The sequence below is a fragment of the Syngnathus scovelli genome, chromosome 4, assembly GCF_024217435.2.
Source record: "Syngnathus scovelli strain Florida chromosome 4, RoL_Ssco_1.2, whole genome shotgun sequence".
Taxonomy (NCBI): Eukaryota; Metazoa; Chordata; class Actinopteri; order Syngnathiformes; family Syngnathidae; genus Syngnathus; species Syngnathus scovelli.
In genome coordinates this window covers 289,917-309,555 of record NC_090850.1, presented here as the reverse complement: position 1 = coordinate 309,555, position 19,639 = coordinate 289,917, and the positions used below count along the sequence as shown (strand labels likewise).

The following is a 19,639-nucleotide window of genomic DNA, read 5'->3' as shown; positions in this document are numbered from 1 at the left end:
CTCGTAGCGTTTGACGTACCTCCTCAGTCATCCAGGGTCGTTGGTTGCCCCGGGTGATGATATTCTTAGTGGTGCTGACGTCCTCGGTGCATTTGTTGACGTAGGCTGACACAGTCATGGCACACGCATGTCAAATCTACATCGGGGAAACTGGGAGGGAGGGAGGGCGGGAGGGAGGGAGGCAAGCAGGGAGGCAGGCAGGCAGGGAGGCAGGCAGGGAGGCAGGCAGGGAGGCAGGCAGGGAAGCAGGCAGGGAGGAAGGCAGTGTCTGTCTGTTGAGGTTTTCACCTTGTTCTTCTCCTGCTGAAGTTCTAACTGGACGTCCATCAGTTTGGCTCTCAGCTCGTCATTGGCGGCCTGAAAGGCGTCCGTTCGCTCCGCCTTGACCCGCCCTGCCGGAGCTCGTTTGGACATCTCTTACTCGAGTCTCGCCCGGTCGTCAGTCAGAGATCACAACATTTGTACCTGGAGAGCACAAACGCAGCGCTGTTTTCCACTGGCTTCGGACTCAACTTCAATCGGTACCGTAACGTACAACATCATAAACATAGATCTAGCTTGACTTATTCATTGAATAAATGCATTTGGTTCTTCAAAACTGCATCACGCAACATAGCGTGACCGAGACGGCCGTTATCCACCTGCGTGAAGTTATTTGGTGAAATGAATGAGATGTTTAAGACACCATCGTTCTGTCTCTATGTAGATGAAGGGAAATAATCGATTGCTGAAGGTCCAAAGGTGTTGTGATAAACAAATAAACATATAAGTGACATATTTGTGATAAACATATTAGGCAGGATAATCACATATGTTAACTTGACTGCCCACACTGTATTTATTTATGGTTATTTGTTAAATCGAGTACTGTTAGACATGAAATAGGAAGTGTTTAACATAAATGGACGACGAAAGGGGTACTCACCATTGTAGCTCCTGCTGGTCAATGATACGAGCCTCTTCTTGCAGTGGAAAACATACAGCCAACAAACACCGTGGAACCTAAAGGAAGAGAAATTAAACATTAACATTTAGCCTCAACCAACATTCACAGATACAACGCAACGCAAACTACACAAACGTAAATCTTTTTAAACACAATGAGTTGTACTTACCGTGTACGCTCTAGACGGTCCACTTGCAAGCAGAAAATAAAGATATTTCTGTTGATAATCGTCGTGTTTGTATCCGTTGTCTCGCTCAAGGCCATTGCGCCCACAGATTTGAATTTTGGCGAGAGTTCAGCCTATTGACGTCATTTCCGCGGTGTAATACCCGCATATCTGAAACGGCAAAGTTAAGAGTAGAGTTAAATAAAGTTTTTAATCAACGCAATAATTTACAAACGTTGACCAGTCGAAATAATCGTCGAAATTTGGCGTCTGTGGCTGGAAGCAGACGCCGAGTTCGACGTTCCTCCCAAATGCCACACTCCCTCGCTTTTCAGGGCTACAAAAAAACATATTTTTCAAAACAATGAGTTGTAATTACCTTGTACGCTCTAGACGGTCAAGTTGCAAGCTGAAAACAAAAATATTTGTCTTGTTAGTCGTCGTGTTACTAACCGCTGTGTCTTGTTTGCCAGCATTGCCGCTTTCCTACTTCCTGTTGCAAGCCACGCCCACGGATTATAATTCTGCCGTGAGTTCCGCCTATTGACGTCATGTCCGCGTCGCATGACTGCGACGTAATATTATCTAAAACTGTTTGTGCGGCATGGTGTTGTTCTGTGCGGTATTGTGTTATTAAGTGCGGCGTCGTGTTGTTCTGTGCGGCGTCGTGTTGTTCAGTGCGGCATGTTGTTGTTCAGTGCGGCATGTTGTTGTTCAGTGCGGCATGGTGTTGTTCAGTGCGGCATGGTGTTGTTAAGTGCGGCATGGTGTTGTTAAGTGCGGCATGGTGTTGTTCAGTGCGGCATGGTGTTGTTCAGTGCGGCATGGTGTTGTTCAGTGCGGGATGGTGTTGTTCAGTGCGGCATGGTGTTGTTCAGTGCGGCATGGTGTTGTTCAGTGCGGCATGGTGTTGTTCAGTGCGGCATGGTGTTGTTCAGTGCGGCATGGTGTTGTTCAGTGCGGCATAATATTGTTGAGTGCGGCGTAATGTTGTTCAGTGGGGCATGGTGTTGTTCAGTGCGGCATGGTGTTGTTCAGTGCGGCATGGTGTTGTTCAGTGCGACATGATGTTGTTCAGTGCGGCATAATGTTGTTCAGTGCGGCATAATGTTGTTCAGTGCGGCATAATGTTGTTCAGTGCGGCATAATGTTGTTCAGTGCGGCATAATGTTGTTCAGTGCGGCATGGTGTTGTTCAGTGCGGGATGGTGTTGTTCAGTGCGGCATGGTGTTGTTCAGTGCGGCATGGTGTTGTTCAGTGCGGCATGGTGTTGTTCAGTGCGGCATGGTGTTGTTCAGTGCGGCATGGTGTTGTTCAGTGCGGGATGGTGTTGTTCAGTGCGGCATGGTGTTCAGTGCGGCATAATGTTGTTCAGTGCGGCATAATGTTGTTCAGTGCGGCATGGTGTTGTTCAGTGCGGCATAATGTTGTTCAGTGCGGCATAATGTTGTTCAGTGCGGTATAATGTTGTTCAGTGGGTCATAATGTTGTTCAGTGCGGCATGGTGTTGTTCAGTGCGGGATGGTGTTGTTCAGTGCGGCATGGTGTTGTTCAGTGCGGCATGGTGTTGTTCAGTGCGGCATGGTGTTGTTCAGTGCGGCATGGTGTTGTTCAGTGCGGCATTGTGTTGTTCAGTGCGGCATGGTGTTGTTCAGTGCGGCATGGTGTAGTTCAGTGCGGCATGGTGTAGTTCAGTGCGGCATGGTGTAGTTCAGTGCGGCATGGTGTTGTTCAGTGCGGGATGGTGTTGTTCAGTGCGGGATGGTGTTGTTCAGTGCGGGATGGTGTTGTTCAGTGCGGGATGGTGTTGTTCAGTGCGGGATGGTGTTGTTCAGTTTGGCATGGTGTTGTTCAGTGCGGCATGGTGTTGTTCAGTGCGGCATGGTGTTGTTCAGTGCGGCATGGTGTTGTTCAGTGCGGCATGGTGTTGTTCAGTGCGGCATGGTGTTGTTCAGTGCGGCATGGTGTTGTTCAGTGCGGCATGGTGTTGTTCAGTGCGGGATGGTGTTGTTCAGTGCGGGATGGTGTTGTTCAGTGCGGCATGGTGTTGTTCAGTGCGGCATGGTGTTGTTCAGTGCGGCATGGTGTTGTTCGGCATGGTGTTGTTCAGTGCGGCATGGTGTTGTTCAGTGCGGGATGGTGTTCAGTGCGGGATGGTGTTGTTCAGTGCGGCATGGTGTTGTTCAGTGCGGCATGGTGTTGTTCAGTGCGGCATGGTGTTGTTCAGTGCGGCATGGTGTTGTTCAGTGCGGCATGGTGTTGTTCAGTGCGGCATGGTGTTGTTCAGTGGGGCATGGTGTTGTTCAGTGCGGCATGGTGTTGTTCAGTGCGGCATGGCGTTGTTCAGTGCGGCATGGTGTTGTTCAGTGCGGCATGGTGTTGTTCAGTGCGGCATGGTGTTGTTCAGTGCGGGATGGTGTTGTTCAGTGCGGCATGGTGTTGTTCAGTGCGGCATGGTGTTGTTCAGTGCGGCATGGTGTTGTTCAGTGCGGCATGGTGTTGTTCAGTGCGGCATGGTGTTGTTCAGTGCGGCATGGTGTTGTTCAGTGCGGCGTCGTGTTGTTCAGTGCAGCGTGGTGTTGTTCAGTGCGGAATGGTGTAGTTCAGTGCGGCATGGTGTTGTTCAGTGCGGCATGGTGTTGTTCAGTGCGGCATGGTGTTGTTCAGTGCGGGATGGTGTTGTTCAGTGCGGGATGGTGTTGTTCAGTGCGGCATGGTGTTGTTCAGTGCGGCATGGTGTTGTTCAGTGCGGCATGGTGCTGTTCAGTGCGGCATGGTGTTGTTCAGTGCGGCATGGTGTTGTTCAGTGCGGCATGGTGTTGTTCAGTGCGGCATGGTGTTGTTCAGTGCGGCATGGTGTTGTTCAGTGCGGCATGGTGTTGTTCAGTGCGGCATGGTGTTGTTCAGTGCGGCATGGTGTTGTTCAGTGCGGCATGGTGTTTTTCAGTGCGGCATAATGTTGTTCAGTGCGGCATAATGTTGTTCAGTGCGGCATAATGTTGTTCAGTGCGGGATGGTGTTGTTCAGTGCGGCATGGTGTTGTTCAGTGCGGCATGGTGTTGTTCAGTGCGGCATGGTGTTGTTCAGTGCGGCATGGTGTTGTTCAGTGCGGCATGGTGTTGTTCAGTGCGGCATGGTGTTGTTCAGTGCGGGATGGTGTTGTTCAGTGCGGGATGGTGTTGTTCAGTGCGGCATGGTGTTCAGTGCGGCATAATGTTGTTCAGTGCGGCATAATGTTGTTCAGTGCGGCATGGTGTTGTTCAGTGCGGCATAATGTTGTTCAGTGCGGCATAATGTTGTTCAGTGCGGCATGGTGTTGTTCAGTGCGGCATGGTGTTGTTCAGTGCGGCATGGTGTTGTTCAGTGCGGCATAATGTTGTTCAGTTCGGCATGGTGTTGTTCAGTGCGGGATGGTGTTGTTCAGTGCGGCATGGTGTTGTTCAGTGCGGCATGGTGTTGTTCAGTGCGGCATGGTGTTGTTCAGTGCGGCATGGTGTTGTTCAGTGCGGCATGGTGTTGTTCAGTGCGGCATGGTGTTGTTCAGTGCGGCATGGTGTTGTTCAGTGCGGCATGGTGTTGTTCAGTGCGGCATGGTGTTGTTCAGTGCGGCATGGTGTTGTTCAGTGCGGGATGGTGTTGTTCAGTGCGGGATGGTGTTGTTCAGTGCGGCATGGTGTTCAGTGCGGCATAATGTTGTTCAGTGCGGCATAATGTTGTTCAGTGCGGCATGGTGTTGTTCAGTGCGGCATAATGTTGTTCAGTGCGGCATAATGTTGTTCAGTGCGGCATAATGTTGTTCAGTGCTGCATGGTGTTGTTCAGTGCGGGATGGTGTTGTTCAGTGCGGCATGGTGTTGTTCAGTGCGGCATGGTGTTGTTCAGTGCGGCATGGTGTTGTTCAGTGCGGCATGGTGTTGTTCAGTGCGGCATGGTGTTGTTCAGTGCGGCATGGTGTTGTTCAGTGCGGCATGGTGTTGTTCAGTGCGGCATGGTGTAGTTCAGTGCGGCATGGTGTTGTTCAGTGCGGCATGGTGTAGTTCAGTGCGGCATGGTGTAGTTCAGTGCGGCATGGTGTTGTTCAGTGCGGCATGGTGTTGTTCAGTGCGGCATGGTGTTGTTCAGTGCGGCATGGTGTTGTTCAGTGCGGCATGGTGTTGTTCAGTTCGGCATGGTGTTGTTCAGTGCGGGATGGTGTTGTTCAGTGCGGGATGGTGTTGTTCAGTGCGGCATGGTGTTGTTCAGTGCGGCATGGTGTTGTTCAGTGCGGCATGGTGTTGTCCAGTGCGGCATGGTGTTGTTCAGTGCGGCATGGTGTTGTTCAGTGCGGCATGGTGTTGTTCAGTGCGGCATGGTGTTGTTCAGTGCGGCATGGTGTAGTTCAGTGCGGCATGGTGTTGTTCAGTGCGGCATGGTGTAGTTCAGTGCGGCATGGTGTAGTTCAGTGCGGCATGGTGTTGTTCAGTGCGGCATGGTGTTGTTCAGTGCGGGATGGTGTTGTTCAGTGCGGGATGGTGTTGTTCAGTGCGGCATAATGTTGTTCAGTGCGGCATGGTGTTGTTCAGTGCGGCATAATGTTGTTCAGTGCGGCATAATGTTGTTCAGTGCGGCATGGTGTTGTTCAGTGCGGCATGGTGTTGTTCAGTGCGGCATGGTGTTGTTCAGTGCGGCATGGTGTTGTTCAGTGCGGCATGGTGTTGTTCAATGCGGGATGGTGTTGTTCGGTCCGGCATGGTGTTGTTCGGTGCGGCATGGTGTTGTTCGGTGCTGCATGGTGTTGTTCAGTGCGGCATGGTGTTGTTCAGTGCGGCATGGTGTTGTTCAGTGCGGTATCGTGTTGTTCAGTGCGGTATCGTGTTGTTCAGTGCGGTATCGTGTTGTTCAGTGCGGTATCGTGTTGTTCAGTGCGGTATCGTGTTGTTCAGTGCGGTATCGTTGTGTTGTTCGTATTGTGTTGTGTTGTTCGTAATGTGTTGTGTTGTTCGTATTGTGTTGTTGGTATTGTGTTGTGTTGTTCGTATTTTGTTGTGTTGTTCATATTGAGTTGAGTTGTTCATATTGTGTTGAGTTGTTCGTATTGCGTTGTGTTGTTCGTATTGTGTTGCCTCTAACACTTAGCTTCTAACACTTAGCCTCTAGCACCTAGAAGGTAAATAAATAGGAAGGAAGGACTCACCGGTGACGTCGTCGCCCACGTCCAAGCGTTGTACTTTGTATTTTCATCCTTCTGACAGTGGAAAACATATAGCCAACAAACACCGTGGAACCTAAACGAATGAAAGAAAACTATCATTTGGCCACAACCAACATTCACAGATACAACACAATGTGACGTGCGGGGTTGAGGTTAAAGGTTGAGTAAATGGCCCTCGTTTTAAACTACTTTTTTGAAAAGGAGTGGGAACAAGTAAGACGTATTTAATTTATTTATTGGGAAGTAGTAAGACTTATTAAATTTATTTAATCTACTTTTCTTCCCAGGCAAAATTTGATGTGCTGCAATTCCAAATTTCCAAAGTGAATGAAGGAATGAAATCCTTTAAATTATGATTTTGTATAAATACTAGGCATAAACACAAAATCTACGGCACAAAATGGGCAGACTTGACTTGTTTGAAAAGGACTGGTTACAAGACAGACTTTTTTAATTTATTTAATGGGAAGAAGACTTATTTAGTTTAATTGATCTATTTTTGTTCCCTGGCAAAATTCGATTTGCTGCAATTCCAAATTTCCAAAGTGAATGAAGGAATGAAGTCGTTTAAATTATGATTTTGTATAAATACTAGGCATAGACACAAAATCTACGGCACAAAACGGGCAGACTTTACTTGTTTGAAGAGGACTGGTTACAAGACAGACTTTTCTGATTTATTTAATGGGAAGAAGACTTATTTAGTTTATTTAATCTCTTTTTGTTGCCTGGCAAAATTGGATTTGCTGAAATTGTATTTTGCCAAATCTTGACTTGAGACCTGATAGGAAGTATTAAACGCTTAGTTAAATCGATACAAGTTGGTAATAAGAGCGAGTAATGTTGGTTGAAGCGATGAATTAAGGTTGAAAGCAATTTAAATTATGACTTTGTATAAATACTAGATATTAACAGAACATCTACTGCGCAAAATGGGCAGAGTTTACTTGTTTGAGAAGGAGTGGCTTATTTAAGACTAAGATTTATTTAATCTGTTTGTTCCCAGGCAAAATTGGATGTGATGCAAGTCCAAATTTCACCGCATGATGGTGCCAAATTTTGACTTCATAGGACATATTCAACACTTAGCTTGTTATTATGTTCAAGGTAATCAGATTTGTTTATTATTCTAATGGCCTTTTCAAAACTATTCTGGATTACTACTTTGGATCTATTCTACATTACTTGGCAACAACATACTCTGTAACAGATTAGGCAGTATAATCACATATGTTAACTTGAGAGTGCCCACACTCAATCTACTTATCGTGCGTGATGTGTTAAATCAATTACTGTTAGACATTATTTGTCTGATAATCTACCAAATCTTTGAATTGAAGAATTTGTGATTTAATTAATAGCTTGTTGTTATGTTCAGGGTAATCAGACTTGTATATAATTCTAATGGCCTTCTTTTGAAAACTATTCTGAATTACAACTTTGGATCTTATATTACTTTGCAACAATATACTCGGTGACAGATTAGGCAGTATAATCACATATGTTAACTTCAGTGCCCACACTGTATTTATGTATGGTTATTTGTTAAATCAAGTACTGTTAGACATGAAATAGGAAGTGTTTAACATAAATGTTATGGCTACTCACCATTGTAGCTCGCTCCTGGTCAATGATACGAGCCTCTTCTTGCAGTGGAAAACTTGCAGCCAACAAACACCGTGGAACCTAAAGGAATGAAATTAAACATTAACATTTCGCCTGGACCAATATTCACACGTACAACGCAACGCGGCTACACTTCTGCTAGCGCCTCAGCTACACGTTGCTATTACAAACGTAAATCTCTTTAAACACAATGAGTGTTACTTACCGTGTACGCTGTAGACGGTCCAGTTGCAAGCAGAAAATAAAGATGTTTCTGTTGATATTCGTCGTTGCTCAGTGGCTCACGGCCATCGCGCCAACAGATTTGAATTTTGGTGGAAGTTCAGCCAATTACGTCATATCTGCGGCACATGACTGCGACGTAATACCCGCTTATCTGAAACGGCAGTTAAAAGTAGAGTTACATCAAGTTTTCTTGGAACCTAAACGAATGAAAGAAAACTATCATTTGGCCACAACCAACATTCACAGATACAACACAATGTGACGTGCGGGGTTGAGGTTAAAGGTTGAGTAAATGGCCCTCGTTTTAAACTACTTTTTTGAAAAGGAGTGGGAACAAGTAAGACGTATTTAATTTATTTATTGGGAAGTAGTAAGACTTATTAAATTTATTTAATCTACTTTTCTTCCCAGGCAAAATTTGATGTGCTGCAATTCCAAATTTCCAAAGTGAATGAAGGAATGAAATCCTTTAAATTATGATTTTGTATAAATACTAGGCATAAACACAAAATCTACGGCACAAAATGGGCAGACTTGACTTGTTTGAAAAGGACTGGTTACAAGACAGACTTTTTTAATTTATTTAATGGGAAGAAGACTTATTTAGTTTAATTGATCTATTTTTGTTCCCTGGCAAAATTCGATTTGCTGCAATTCCAAATTTCCAAAGTGAATGAAGGAATGAAGTCGTTTAAATTATGATTTTGTATAAATACTAGGCATAGACACAAAATCTACGGCACAAAACGGGCAGACTTTACTTGTTTGAAGAGGACTGGTTACAAGACAGACTTTTCTGATTTATTTAATGGGAAGAAGACTTATTTAGTTTATTTAATCTCTTTTTGTTGCCTGGCAAAATTGGATTTGCTGAAATTGTATTTTGCCAAATCTTGACTTGAGACCTGATAGGAAGTATTAAACGCTTAGTTAAATCGATACAAGTTGGTAATAAGAGCGAGTAATGTTGGTTGAAGCGATGAATTAAGGTTGAAAGCAATTTAAATTATGACTTTGTATAAATACTAGATATTAACAGAACATCTACTGCGCAAAATGGGCAGAGTTTACTTGTTTGAGAAGGAGTGGCTTATTTAAGACTAAGATTTATTTAATCTGTTTGTTCCCAGGCAAAATTGGATGTGATGCAATTCCAAATTTCACCACATGATGGTGCCCAATTTTGACTTCATAGGACATATTCAACACTTAACTATTATGTTCAAGGTAATCAGATTTGTTTATTATTCTAATGGCCTTTTCAAAACTATTCTGGATTACTACTTTGGATCTATTCTACATTACTTGGCAACAACATACTCTGTAACAGATTAGGCAGTATAATCACATATGTTAACTTGAGAGTGCCCACACTCAATCTACTTATCGTGATGTGTTAAATCAATTACTGTTAGACATTATTATTCTGATAATCTACCAAATCTTTGAATTGAAGAATTTGTGATTTAATTAATAGCTTGTTGTTATGTTCAGGGTAATCAGACTTGTATATAATTCTAATGGCCTTCTTTTGAAAACTATTCTGAATTACAACTGTGGATCTTATATTACTTTGCAACAATATACTCGGTGACAGATTAGGCAGTATAATCACATATGTTAACTTCAGTGCCCACACTGTATTTATTTATGGTTATTTGTTAAATCAAGTACTGTTAGACATGAAATAGGAAGTGTTTAACATAAATGTTATGGCTACTCACCATTGTAGCTCGCTCCTGGTCAATGATACGAGCCTCTTCTTGCAGTGGAAAACTTGCAGCCAACAAACACCGTGGAACCTAAAGGAATGAAATTAAACATTAACATTTCGCCTGGACCAATATTCACACGTACAACGCAACGCGGCTACACTTCTGCTAGCGCCTCAGCTACACGTTGCTATCGCAAACGTAAATCTCTTTAAACACAATGAGTGTTACTTACCGTGTACGCTGTAGACGGTCCAGTTGCAAGCAGAAAATAAAGATATTTCTGTTGATATTCGTCGTTGCTCAGTGGCTCACGGCCATCGCGCCAACAGATTTGAATTTTGGTGGAAGTTCAGCCAATTACGTCATATCCACGGCACATGACTGCGACGTAATACCCGCTTATCTGAAACGGCAGTTAAAAGTAGAGTTACATCAAGTTTTCTTTTTCAATCAACGCAATCATTTACAACCGTTGACCAGAAAGAATCGTCGAAATTTGACGTTCCCCCCAAACGCCACACTCACTCGCTTTTCAGGGCAACAAAAGTACTTCTTTTTAAAAACGATTAGTTGTACTTACCGTGTACGCTCTGGACGGTCCAGTTGCAAGCAGAAAATAAAAATATTTCTCTTGTTAGTCGTATGTTACCATCCGCTGTGTCTTTGTCAACATCGCCATTTTCCTACTTCCTGTTGCGAGCCACGCCCACGGATTTAAATTTTGGCGGAAGTTGCGCCCATTGGCGTAGTTTTCGCGTATAGCAAATCCGATTGGTTGGGAAGGGGGCGCGGTTATGCAGCCGAGGGGTCCTGTGATCGGTGGGATGTAAAGTAGGCGTCGACGTCACGTCCGCGTCACGTGGCAGACGTCATATAGCAACCGCTGTTTTGTTTAGTAGACTTACAGTTGTTATGCATTGACATAATGGCGCACACTCCAAATAGATTTAAATAAATTAAATAATTCTTCTGCCCACTCCCTTTTAAACAAGTTAACTCTCCCCGCGGATTTGAATTCCGGCGGAAGTTCTGCCCATCACGTGACGTCTGTCACGTGACCACACGCGGCAGATGTCATATAGCAACCGCTGTTTTGTTTAGTAGATTTACAGTTGTTATGCGTTGACATAATGGCGCACTGGTTAGCATGTCCACCTCTTAAGCATGATGTTGCGGGTTCGACGCCTGATCAATGTTAGCATGGAGTGAGCTGAAGTGCATGGCGCTGAAGATTTGAATCTTTGAAATGCGCTGAGGTCTGACGTATCAGGCAGAATGGTTTGCCATCACGTTCAACAAAAAATAGAAACTTTCCCACTCTGATAAAAACGTCCTGTGTTCATCTACATATTTTCGTTTTGCTGTGCATCTTTTCCCTGCCATTTCGAGAGCCCAATTGACACTAATAGTTTACTGGAATGTGTTTGCCCATCCTACTTTGTGGAATTTCACCACATGCGCTTTTGACGAAAATACTAAATTGAACTCAAGTGAAGCCAACACGCACAACCCCCCCCCCCACACACACACACACACACACACACACACAAATGTTGATATGAACATAAAAGAGCCGCATGCGGTTCGGGAGTTGCGGCTTGGCCAAACCTGTACTATACAACTTTATTTGTATAAAATTTTCACAACAGCTGTCACACAAACAAAGCGGGAAAAACCGAAGACGTGCGTGTTCCGCCCACGCTGGATTTATTTGCACCTTTGAAAAGACACCGTATTGCCGCAGATGTGGCAAAGAGTACTTTTGGGCATCTGAGACGGAAGGATGTCCAAAGCATCACGTCACCTGCTCTGGTAGGAATGGTGGTGGGACGTTGAGGTCAACCGCTTTGGGGTTGGCTGAATCTTTGGTCGCAGGATGCCACACACTTGAAGACAGAAGCAGAAAAGCAGAGCTAAATGCAAAATGTACTCACCGGTGACTCCAATTTTTTCCCCCCCTGAAGAAATGGATGGACGGGTGGCCCCGGCTGGCCGGTGGGACTCTTGTTATTCTGACCCTTTTTAGTGCGCGTTTGGGGCAACAACCGTTTTTTGTGGCGCTCTCTTCTGGTTCAAGAGTGCCCTGCATGTGAATTTGCCTTTCCTGCCTTCTGATTGGATGAGCGCCGGTGTGACGCGGTGCCTCTGTCACCGTGGCGGGGGGTATACGTCGGCATCGGAGCGTCTGCCAACGTCTGAGACCGGCTGGCAGTGTATCGGAGGTGTCGAGTGCGGTGCCGCTGGAGCTCACTCACCAGCTGGTGTTAGGGCCACAGAATGAAGGCCAAGGAGAAGACTAGAAAGAGAAACAGAAACTTCTCCTCCAATTGTTTGATTTGTCTCTTCTGAGCTTCGATGAATTCTTTCAGCTCTTTGTTCCTCTAGGACGGACAAATGGAAAGTAGCCTTCAAAAGCCAGTAAGCGTGCAAGTAAGTGCCGGGCTGGCTTTGGGCCCTTACCTGTTGCGCGCTGTGCAGCAGATCCATTCTCTCTTGGAGGATGCAAGCGTCGCGCTCCCTCAACTCCCACATCAGGGCTCGCTTCCATTGGTCCACGGCGCTCCTAAGCTCTTGTCTCTGATCCGCCGTCAGCACGTCATTCACGCCAGCGTGGCTGGCTTTTTCGCCGTCCGTGGCGGGGCAGTCCCGCTGCGGTAGCGCCTCGTACAACATGGCCTCCAGCTCCATGATCCTCTGGGCCGCAATCCTCGTCCATCAGTGGTCCGGCGGGAGATTTGAGGGCGGCTTACCTTATGAGCCTGGTCCATGGAACGCTTCCTGAAGTCCAACTCTTCATCCAGGTAGCCCTTCTGGTTGCAGAACATATCCTAGCACAGCTCAAGGTCAGAATTGTTGGGGCACATTGCCCCGAGTTCCCCTTGGCTGATGTCGCGTGTCTGTCTACCTTCTCACTTTCAATGTCCAACATCTTCTGTTGAAGTGCTGACTTGGTCACTTTGATGTATTCTAACCACTGAGGAAAGGCTGCTGTCACATAAGCAGAATGCGAGAGCGTGCGTGGACGTGCGCGTTACCTTCTCGGCTAGGGTGGGAAGGGTCCTGGCGTGAATCACGACCACCTGCTCCTCGTTGGTGAGATTCTGCAAGAGCCCAAAGGCACAGCGTCAACAAGCTTCTTTCAGCGCAAAGCCTTCCAAAAGTCACATTTGAGCCGCCGAGTCTCGTGGAGTGCGAACATAAGGAGTTCGACATACACTTACGGCGTTATCGCCCAGGATGTCCAGCTTCTTCATCAGATCACTGATGACGATGTCCTGGGGAAAGGCGCAAGGAGCAATGTAAGGTGTTCTGGGACCTCAGGTTAAGGTTAGGGTTGCGAGGGACGCCTTACGTACGCTCACGCCGTCGGCCTCGCAGTAGATCTGCAAAGGGCTGAGGCCGTCTGGGAAACGGACTTGCAGAAACTTCAAGACGGGGGAGCGCCACTCCCTCTCCTGAAAGGCAGAGGCATGCATCCGTCCGTCCGTCCGTCCGTCCGTCCGTCACATCTCTGGCCTCAACACGCTTGTGCGAGTCTTCCCACCTCCAGCTCCAGGATGCGGAACTCAAGCAGTTCGTTTTGGTCTCGGATATCCTGGATGTGCTCTTTCAGACGCGCTTCTTCCGCCTCCATCCGCCTGACCTGAAAAGACAGTCAGACCTCACCTGCGGGGCTTCCGGACGGGTGTGACGCCAAGCGACTCCGCCCAGCGCCTTTCTTTCCGTCACCTTTTCGGCCAACTGCTGATTGCTCTGACGCAGCAGCTGCTTCTCCTCCACCCACTTGACATTCTAGAAGAGACAAACGCGTGGACAGCTTTGGAATGTTGTGTCATTTTCATCCACAAATTCTTTGGTTGACTGGAAAATGACATTTGCTTTTCTCCGCATTTTCCCAGCCACGTTCAGGGGGGGGGGGGGGGGGGGGGGGGGGGGGGGGATGGTCCAGTAATGCCAGACGAATGAGTGACTGAAGAATGTAGCTATTTTGTCTGAGAAAAAGGTGTGCTCATTGATAAGCTTACCTGTCCTTGTTGCTTCAGCGCTGACTCCAGATCTGCTACTCTGCTTTGATAGTGACCCATTTCTACTGTCATGTAACATGGGGGGAAGAGATGGTGCAAATGGTAAAATATGGATTGTTCACAGGAATAAATTGGCAGAGCTGAAATTCCAAATTTGTCCAAAAGATGGCGCCAGACCAAAACATGAGACCAAAAAAGGGGCCAAAATAAGCTAAGCAAGTTAAAATAGAAATAAAACAGGAACACGGTGTCGGATTGTGAGTCACGCATGGACGCACAAATGTGATTTTTACTTTTTGATTTCTTTGCTTGGCTAAAAATGTATTCTGTAACAGCTTAAAGCAATATTGTTAGTCAATTCGATCAAGGGACCCGTCACTATGAGAATAGTGGCGTGACATAAATTGTTTGGAGAAGCACAAATGTGATTTTTACTTCTTGATTTCTTTGCTTGGCTAAAAATTGATTCCCTCTTTCATGAACTGTGTTTTGCAATCGAATTGTTCTGGGATTGAATGATTTTATTAACACGGGTATCAGTGGGTGAAATTGTTCGGTTTCTGGAGTGATTAAGATTTGTAATTCTATTTCATGTTTCTTCAATAAATGTGTTGTGTATATTCATCTACTTTGTTGTGCGCTGATTTGTACTGAATGTACAATCGATGGTTCAGGGTTGATTTGACAATTTGATTAATGTGCGGGGGGTTATTATGGTATAACATAGGACCGTAATAAATAAAAGTAACATCAGACAATTTTAGAGAATTGAATAACTTTCGTAGTTATTTGAGACACGAGTGAATTTCAATCCGTTTGAAAGTTTGCTTCGTCTGAATAAATTAACGGAAGTGTTTGAATCGGATTATCGGTTTGGTGTAGAACTGAAAGTAATTTAATTATTTGAAGGGCGCAGGCCCGTTTCCCCTTTTGACGGGCCGCGTAAAAAGTAACTCCGAACATGTTAGAGAATTAAATAACTTTCGTAGATATTTAAGGGAAGAGTGAATTTCGTCAAAAGTGAATTCGTTTGAAAATGTACTTCCTCTAAATAAAATAACGACGATGGTTAAAATAGATCATTTGAGTTGGTGAAGGATAAAAGTATTTCGATTGTCCGTCGGCGCGGCCCAGTTCTTAATTTTGTCGGGCCGCGTCAAAAGTTAAACAGGACACGATCGAAAAATAGACTTGCCTTCCAAATTAATTACTGGGCAAATCTAAATAGAGTAAGACATTTTTATTCGTTTTAAGAAAGTTGTTATTCTTTTTAAAGCAATCAAGTGGGGTGAAGCACTCCGACAGTTAAGTGCTAGATCTACATATAAGAAGTTAGAATTAATAACGTAAAGTGCATTAATTTTCTCCTTAAATGCTATTATTGTCACACTTTTATTAATTCGATTCTCTTTCGAATAAACAAGTTGGTCGGCTCGCTGCTTGAGCGACCAAGTAGAACGGACCCATATCAACATTTACTTCGGCAAAACTAGTGCTAGGGTGCGCTATACAAACGAATCCCTGAGGTCTTAACAAAGACATCTAAAAATATCCGTAACATAATAAGAACTTCAAACATTAGCGGGGAGCCATCAATACGATGCGGTCACTTCGAAGTCTTGCCTCGAATTGAGTTACTCGGCTCGAGCTTAGGGTGACTTGAGAGGGATTGGCGTCGTACAGAAATTAGATTGATTCCGGTGGAGTTAATTTAACTCGGGTGGTTAGATTACGGACGAATCTCCGAACCCGGCTAAGACAAACCCGTTACCGGGAAGCCGGGGGCACCTTATTGAAAGAGGTGCGTTTGACACTACCATCAGCTTTTCTCTGGTCTGAAAGGAGGAGGAGGGAGGCTCCTCCTCCTCCTTTCAGACCAGAGAACACCCGAGGCTGGGTGAGAACGGGGAGGCTGCGACCCGGTCGGGGGTTGCGGTAAGGGGCGCCACCTTGATCTCCTTCTCGGCGTCGTAGTCCTCTCCGCTGGTCTGGGCTAGCAGAGCGTAGGCTCGTTGCAGCGCTTGATATTCTTGCGTCAGCTGGCGGTAGCGAAGCTCCGCCTCCTCATGCACACACCAATGCAACACAGCACTAGTACCAGAATCAGTCAGACCGGCGACAAAGCACCCGCGACGCAAAGACGAGTCCGATTCCAGGCTGAAGAGGAATGTTTGGCGCCAATACGCTGGCAGAAATGGCGGGCTACCTCTTCGGGTTCCGTGTCGGGGGTTCTGTCGGTGTGAAAAGACAAGGACGATCCGTCCGAGTCCACCAACACGTCTTCGTCGTAGCCGTAAAATGTTTCGATGACCTGCGGGCGCGGAAGCAAACATCTCTCTGAACAAACTGAAGCGACACCTCACGATGAATCGACGAGAGGAACGATAGCGAGAAAAAGGCCATTTCATCTTGCGCAACACCAAGCAGCCGCAAACAAACAGACTCACCTTGCAGGACCTCACGCTTTGTTCCTCCTCAGAGATTCTCGACGTCGGTATCATAGCAGCAAATCTCTCTCCTGTCGACACAAATAATCCGCCTTTGAGATTCTTTGGATGCAAAGGGAACGAACGGCTCCGGCGCAGAAACAAACGCGACTCACGATGACATTTCTGACATGAGCTCCTGTCTCCAGAGCCTGAAAAACCCGTCACCGGCGATGATTGGAGGGACGCTCGTCTTTTCCAAAAGTGACAACTACAGGGTGTGTCAGGGTTTTCCAGATTATCTTTATCGTATGATTATGTTGCTTTGACTTTGACTGCAACCTGTAATAAATAATATTATTTATCCCTTATTTATCCCTATCGCTTATCCCTTCCTACACAAAGTCGTAAAACATCCCTTGCTATGTTTTGACTAGAGGTCAAGGGCTTTCTCTATTCAATCCACTCTTACACCCACCCTGTTTCTCTTAATAAAAATGCTCGTGCAGGAGCCGAGAGTCAGACTTCATTCGTACAACGGATGGACTCTCCACCTGCAGGTGTCCAAAAGAACTTACTTGTCTCCCGTGTGGTTCTTGCAAAATAAGTTGGAGCGAGCGCAACTCTAACAGGGTGCATTTTGCCACTAGCTGCCTACGGACAATGACGTCGCGCTCGCGGCTCATGGTTGACGGGCTGAGCAGCCGGGCGAGTCCGTCGTTTTCAGCGCACAGCGAGTGGCAAAGGCGCTGACAAAACGGGAGCTTTGAGCTGCTGAAAACGGCAAAACAAGTCTAAAGCGTGTTCAAACGCGTGCGCACAATGCTCCTGCTTGAAAGGTCGGAATTTAAGGGGCCAATTTTTTGGATGGCGGCCGCCGGCCAAGCTTTGGACGGAAAAGGTTTCCTGGCGACAGCGAGCGAGCGCGGCGCTGCCGTACGTGCACCGAGTCACCTGCCTGAAGACCTTGGACAAGTCGTCGATGATGTGCCGCTGCTCCACAACTTGAAGGAACTCCATTTCACCGTCCTGCTGGCCGCAACCGCGCTCCAGGTCATTGAGCGAACTAGGCCTTCTCTGTGGAACACAAATGCAGTGGACTCCGTTGGCACGCCGCCGTTGTCCGCGTCGACCTACCAAGCTTGCCATCTCCTCGTTCTCCTGGGTGACAAAGCGCACTTTGTTTTCAAGGCGACACAGCACCAGTGAGAGTTCTTCATTCTTCCTGCTCAGGCGTTTGTTTTTGTACAGGAGTGGCAGAAACTGGCTTTCTGTTTCTCTCAGTCGCTTAAGCTGCAAGCATGAAGTGCGGGATGCGAAAGACGCACAACACGCGGGCCAGAACGTATCCATTCCTTTTGCATCGGTTTGAACGGAATCGTGGCTTTGGCTCCCAATAAAAGACATCTGTGGAGCGGTTTTGCCGGTCGGCAAACTGGAACGGGTCAAATAATGGGGGGAGTCTGGAAACGATGTGATCTTTAAGCAGCCTTTCGAAGCACTTCATCATGACCGGAGTCAGTGCAACAGGCCGGTAATCATTAAATGAGGTGATTTGAGGTTTCTTCGGCACCGGAATGATGGAGGCAGTCTTAAAGCACGCTGGCACTGTGGCTTGGCCCAGCGAGGTGTTAAAAATGTCTGTGATGACCCCAGCCAGCTGACTTGCACATTCCCTGAACACACGCCCAGGAATGTTGTCGGGGCCAGGGGCCTTACGGGGGTTGACTCTCCTCAGGGTCTTCAACACATCGGCGGAGTCAAGGCAGAGTACCTCCTCTTCCTGATGGGGGACAGTTTTAACTGCTGGAGTGCCGTTTAGTGCCTCGAACCTCCCAAAGAAGTTATTTAGACCATTTAGAAAGTCAGCATCAACTTCACCCACCGGGGGGGGAGGGTGAGTTGTAGTCTGTAATCGCCCGTATGCCTTGCCACATACTCCTGGTGTTGTTGGCGTCGTGGAAACGATCCTGAATTTTTCGACTGTGGTCTCGCTTCGCTACCCTGATGGCACGGTTCAAGTTGGCTCTCGCTGTCCTCAGTGTCTCCTTGTCGCCAGACTTGAAGGCAGAGTTCCGCGCTCGTAGCGTTTGACGTACCTCCTCAGTCATCCAGGGTCGTTGGTTGCCCCGGGTGATGATATTCTTAGTGGTGCTGACGTCCTCGGTGCATTTGTTGACGTAGGCTGACACAGTCATGGCACACGCATGTCAAATCTACATCGGGGAAACTGGGAGGGAGGGAGGGAGGGAGGGAGGGCGGGAGGGAGGCAAGCAGGGAGGCAGGCAGGCAGGGAGGCAGGCAGGGAGGCAGGCAGGGAGGCAGGCAGGGAAGCAGGCAGGGAGGAAGGCAGTGTCTGTCTGTTGAGGTTTTCACCTTGTTCTTCTCCTGCTGAAGTTCTAACTGGACGTCCATCAGTTTGGCTCTCAGCTCGTCATTGGCGGCCTGAAAGGCGTCCGTTCGCTCCGCCTTGACCCGCCCTGCCGGAGCTCGTTTGGACATCTCTTACTCGAGTCTCGCCCGGTCGTCAGTCAGAGATCACAACATTTGTACCTGGAGAGCACAAACGCAGCGCTGTTTTCCACTGGCTTCGGACTCAACTTCAATCGGTACCGTAACGTACAACATCATAAACATAGATCTAGCTTGACTTATTCATTGAATAAATGCATTTGGTTCTTCAAAACTGCATCACGCAACATAGCGTGACCGAGACGGCCGTTATCCACCTGCGTGAAGTTATTTGGTGAAATGAATGAGATGTTTAAGACACCATCGTTCTGTCTCTATGTAGATGAAGGGAAATAATCGATTGCTGAAGGTCCAAAGGTGTTGTGATAAACAAATAAACATATTAGTGACATATTTGTGATAAACATATTAGGCAGGATAATCACATATGTTAACTTGACTGCCCACACTGTATTTATTTATGGTTATTTGTTAAATCGAGTACTGTTAGACATGAAATAGGAAGTGTTTAACATAAATGGACGACGAAAGGGGTACTCACCATTGTAGCTCCTGCTGGTCAATGATACGAGCTTCTTCTTGCAGTGGAAAACATACAGCCAACAAACACCGTGGAACCTAAAGGAAGGAAATTAAACATTAACATTTAGCCTCAACCAACATTCACAGATACAACGCAACGCAAACTACACAAACGTAAATCTTTTTAAACACAATGAGTTGTACTTACCGTGTACGCTCTAGACGGTCCACTTGCAAGCAGAAAATAAAGATATTTCTGTTGATAATCGTCGTGTTTGTATCCGTTGTCTCGCTCAAGGCCATTGCGCCCACAGATTTGAATTTTG

General features: G+C 46.6%; 1 protein-coding gene and 1 long non-coding RNA gene across 11 annotated transcripts; both read right to left on the bottom strand.

Annotated features, from left to right (window-relative positions):
• Nucleotides 1–1,131: 1,131 nt before the first annotated feature.
• On the bottom strand, nucleotides 1,132–8,299 carry LOC137840256 (uncharacterized). Its single transcript, XR_011086783.1, has 5 exons — nucleotides 8,134–8,299; nucleotides 7,911–7,988; nucleotides 6,285–6,375; nucleotides 1,492–1,521; nucleotides 1,132–1,283 (listed from the first exon to the last, which is right to left on the bottom strand). It is a non-coding gene; the product is annotated as an uncharacterized lncRNA (long non-coding RNA).
• Nucleotides 8,300–9,872: 1,573 nt separating this feature from the next.
• Nucleotides 9,873–19,410, bottom strand: LOC137840255 (janus kinase and microtubule-interacting protein 3-like). Of its 10 annotated transcripts, XR_011086782.1 has the most exons (19): nucleotides 19,333–19,410; nucleotides 18,696–18,872; nucleotides 17,278–18,504; nucleotides 16,341–16,411; nucleotides 16,100–16,204; nucleotides 15,843–15,956; nucleotides 13,894–13,958; nucleotides 13,598–13,660; nucleotides 13,413–13,511; nucleotides 13,225–13,323; nucleotides 13,090–13,143; nucleotides 12,904–12,969; nucleotides 12,774–12,842; nucleotides 12,619–12,696; nucleotides 12,329–12,562; nucleotides 12,124–12,249; nucleotides 11,673–11,754; nucleotides 10,101–10,271; nucleotides 9,873–9,955 (listed from the first exon to the last, which is right to left on the bottom strand). XR_011086782.1 is itself a non-coding variant. In XM_068650520.1 (18 exons), exons 8-17 carry the CDS (start codon nucleotides 13,951–13,953, stop codon nucleotides 12,133–12,135), a joined length of 939 nt encoding a protein of 312 aa, XP_068506621.1. In that variant the 5' UTR covers nucleotides 13,954–13,958; nucleotides 15,843–15,956; nucleotides 16,100–16,204; nucleotides 16,341–16,411; nucleotides 17,278–17,396; nucleotides 17,457–18,504; nucleotides 18,696–18,872; nucleotides 19,333–19,410; the 3' UTR covers nucleotides 11,452–11,754; nucleotides 12,124–12,132. The 10 variants fall into 10 exon arrangements, 9 of the variants coding, with proteins under 9 accessions (XP_068506621.1, XP_068506619.1, XP_068506618.1 ...); XM_068650520.1 differs by lacking the exons at nucleotides 9,873–9,955; nucleotides 10,101–10,271 and having other exon boundaries at nucleotides 11,452–11,754; nucleotides 17,278–17,396; nucleotides 17,457–18,504; XM_068650518.1 differs by lacking the exons at nucleotides 9,873–9,955; nucleotides 10,101–10,271 and having other exon boundaries at nucleotides 11,452–11,754; nucleotides 17,274–18,504.
• Nucleotides 19,411–19,639: the final 229 nt, after the last annotated feature.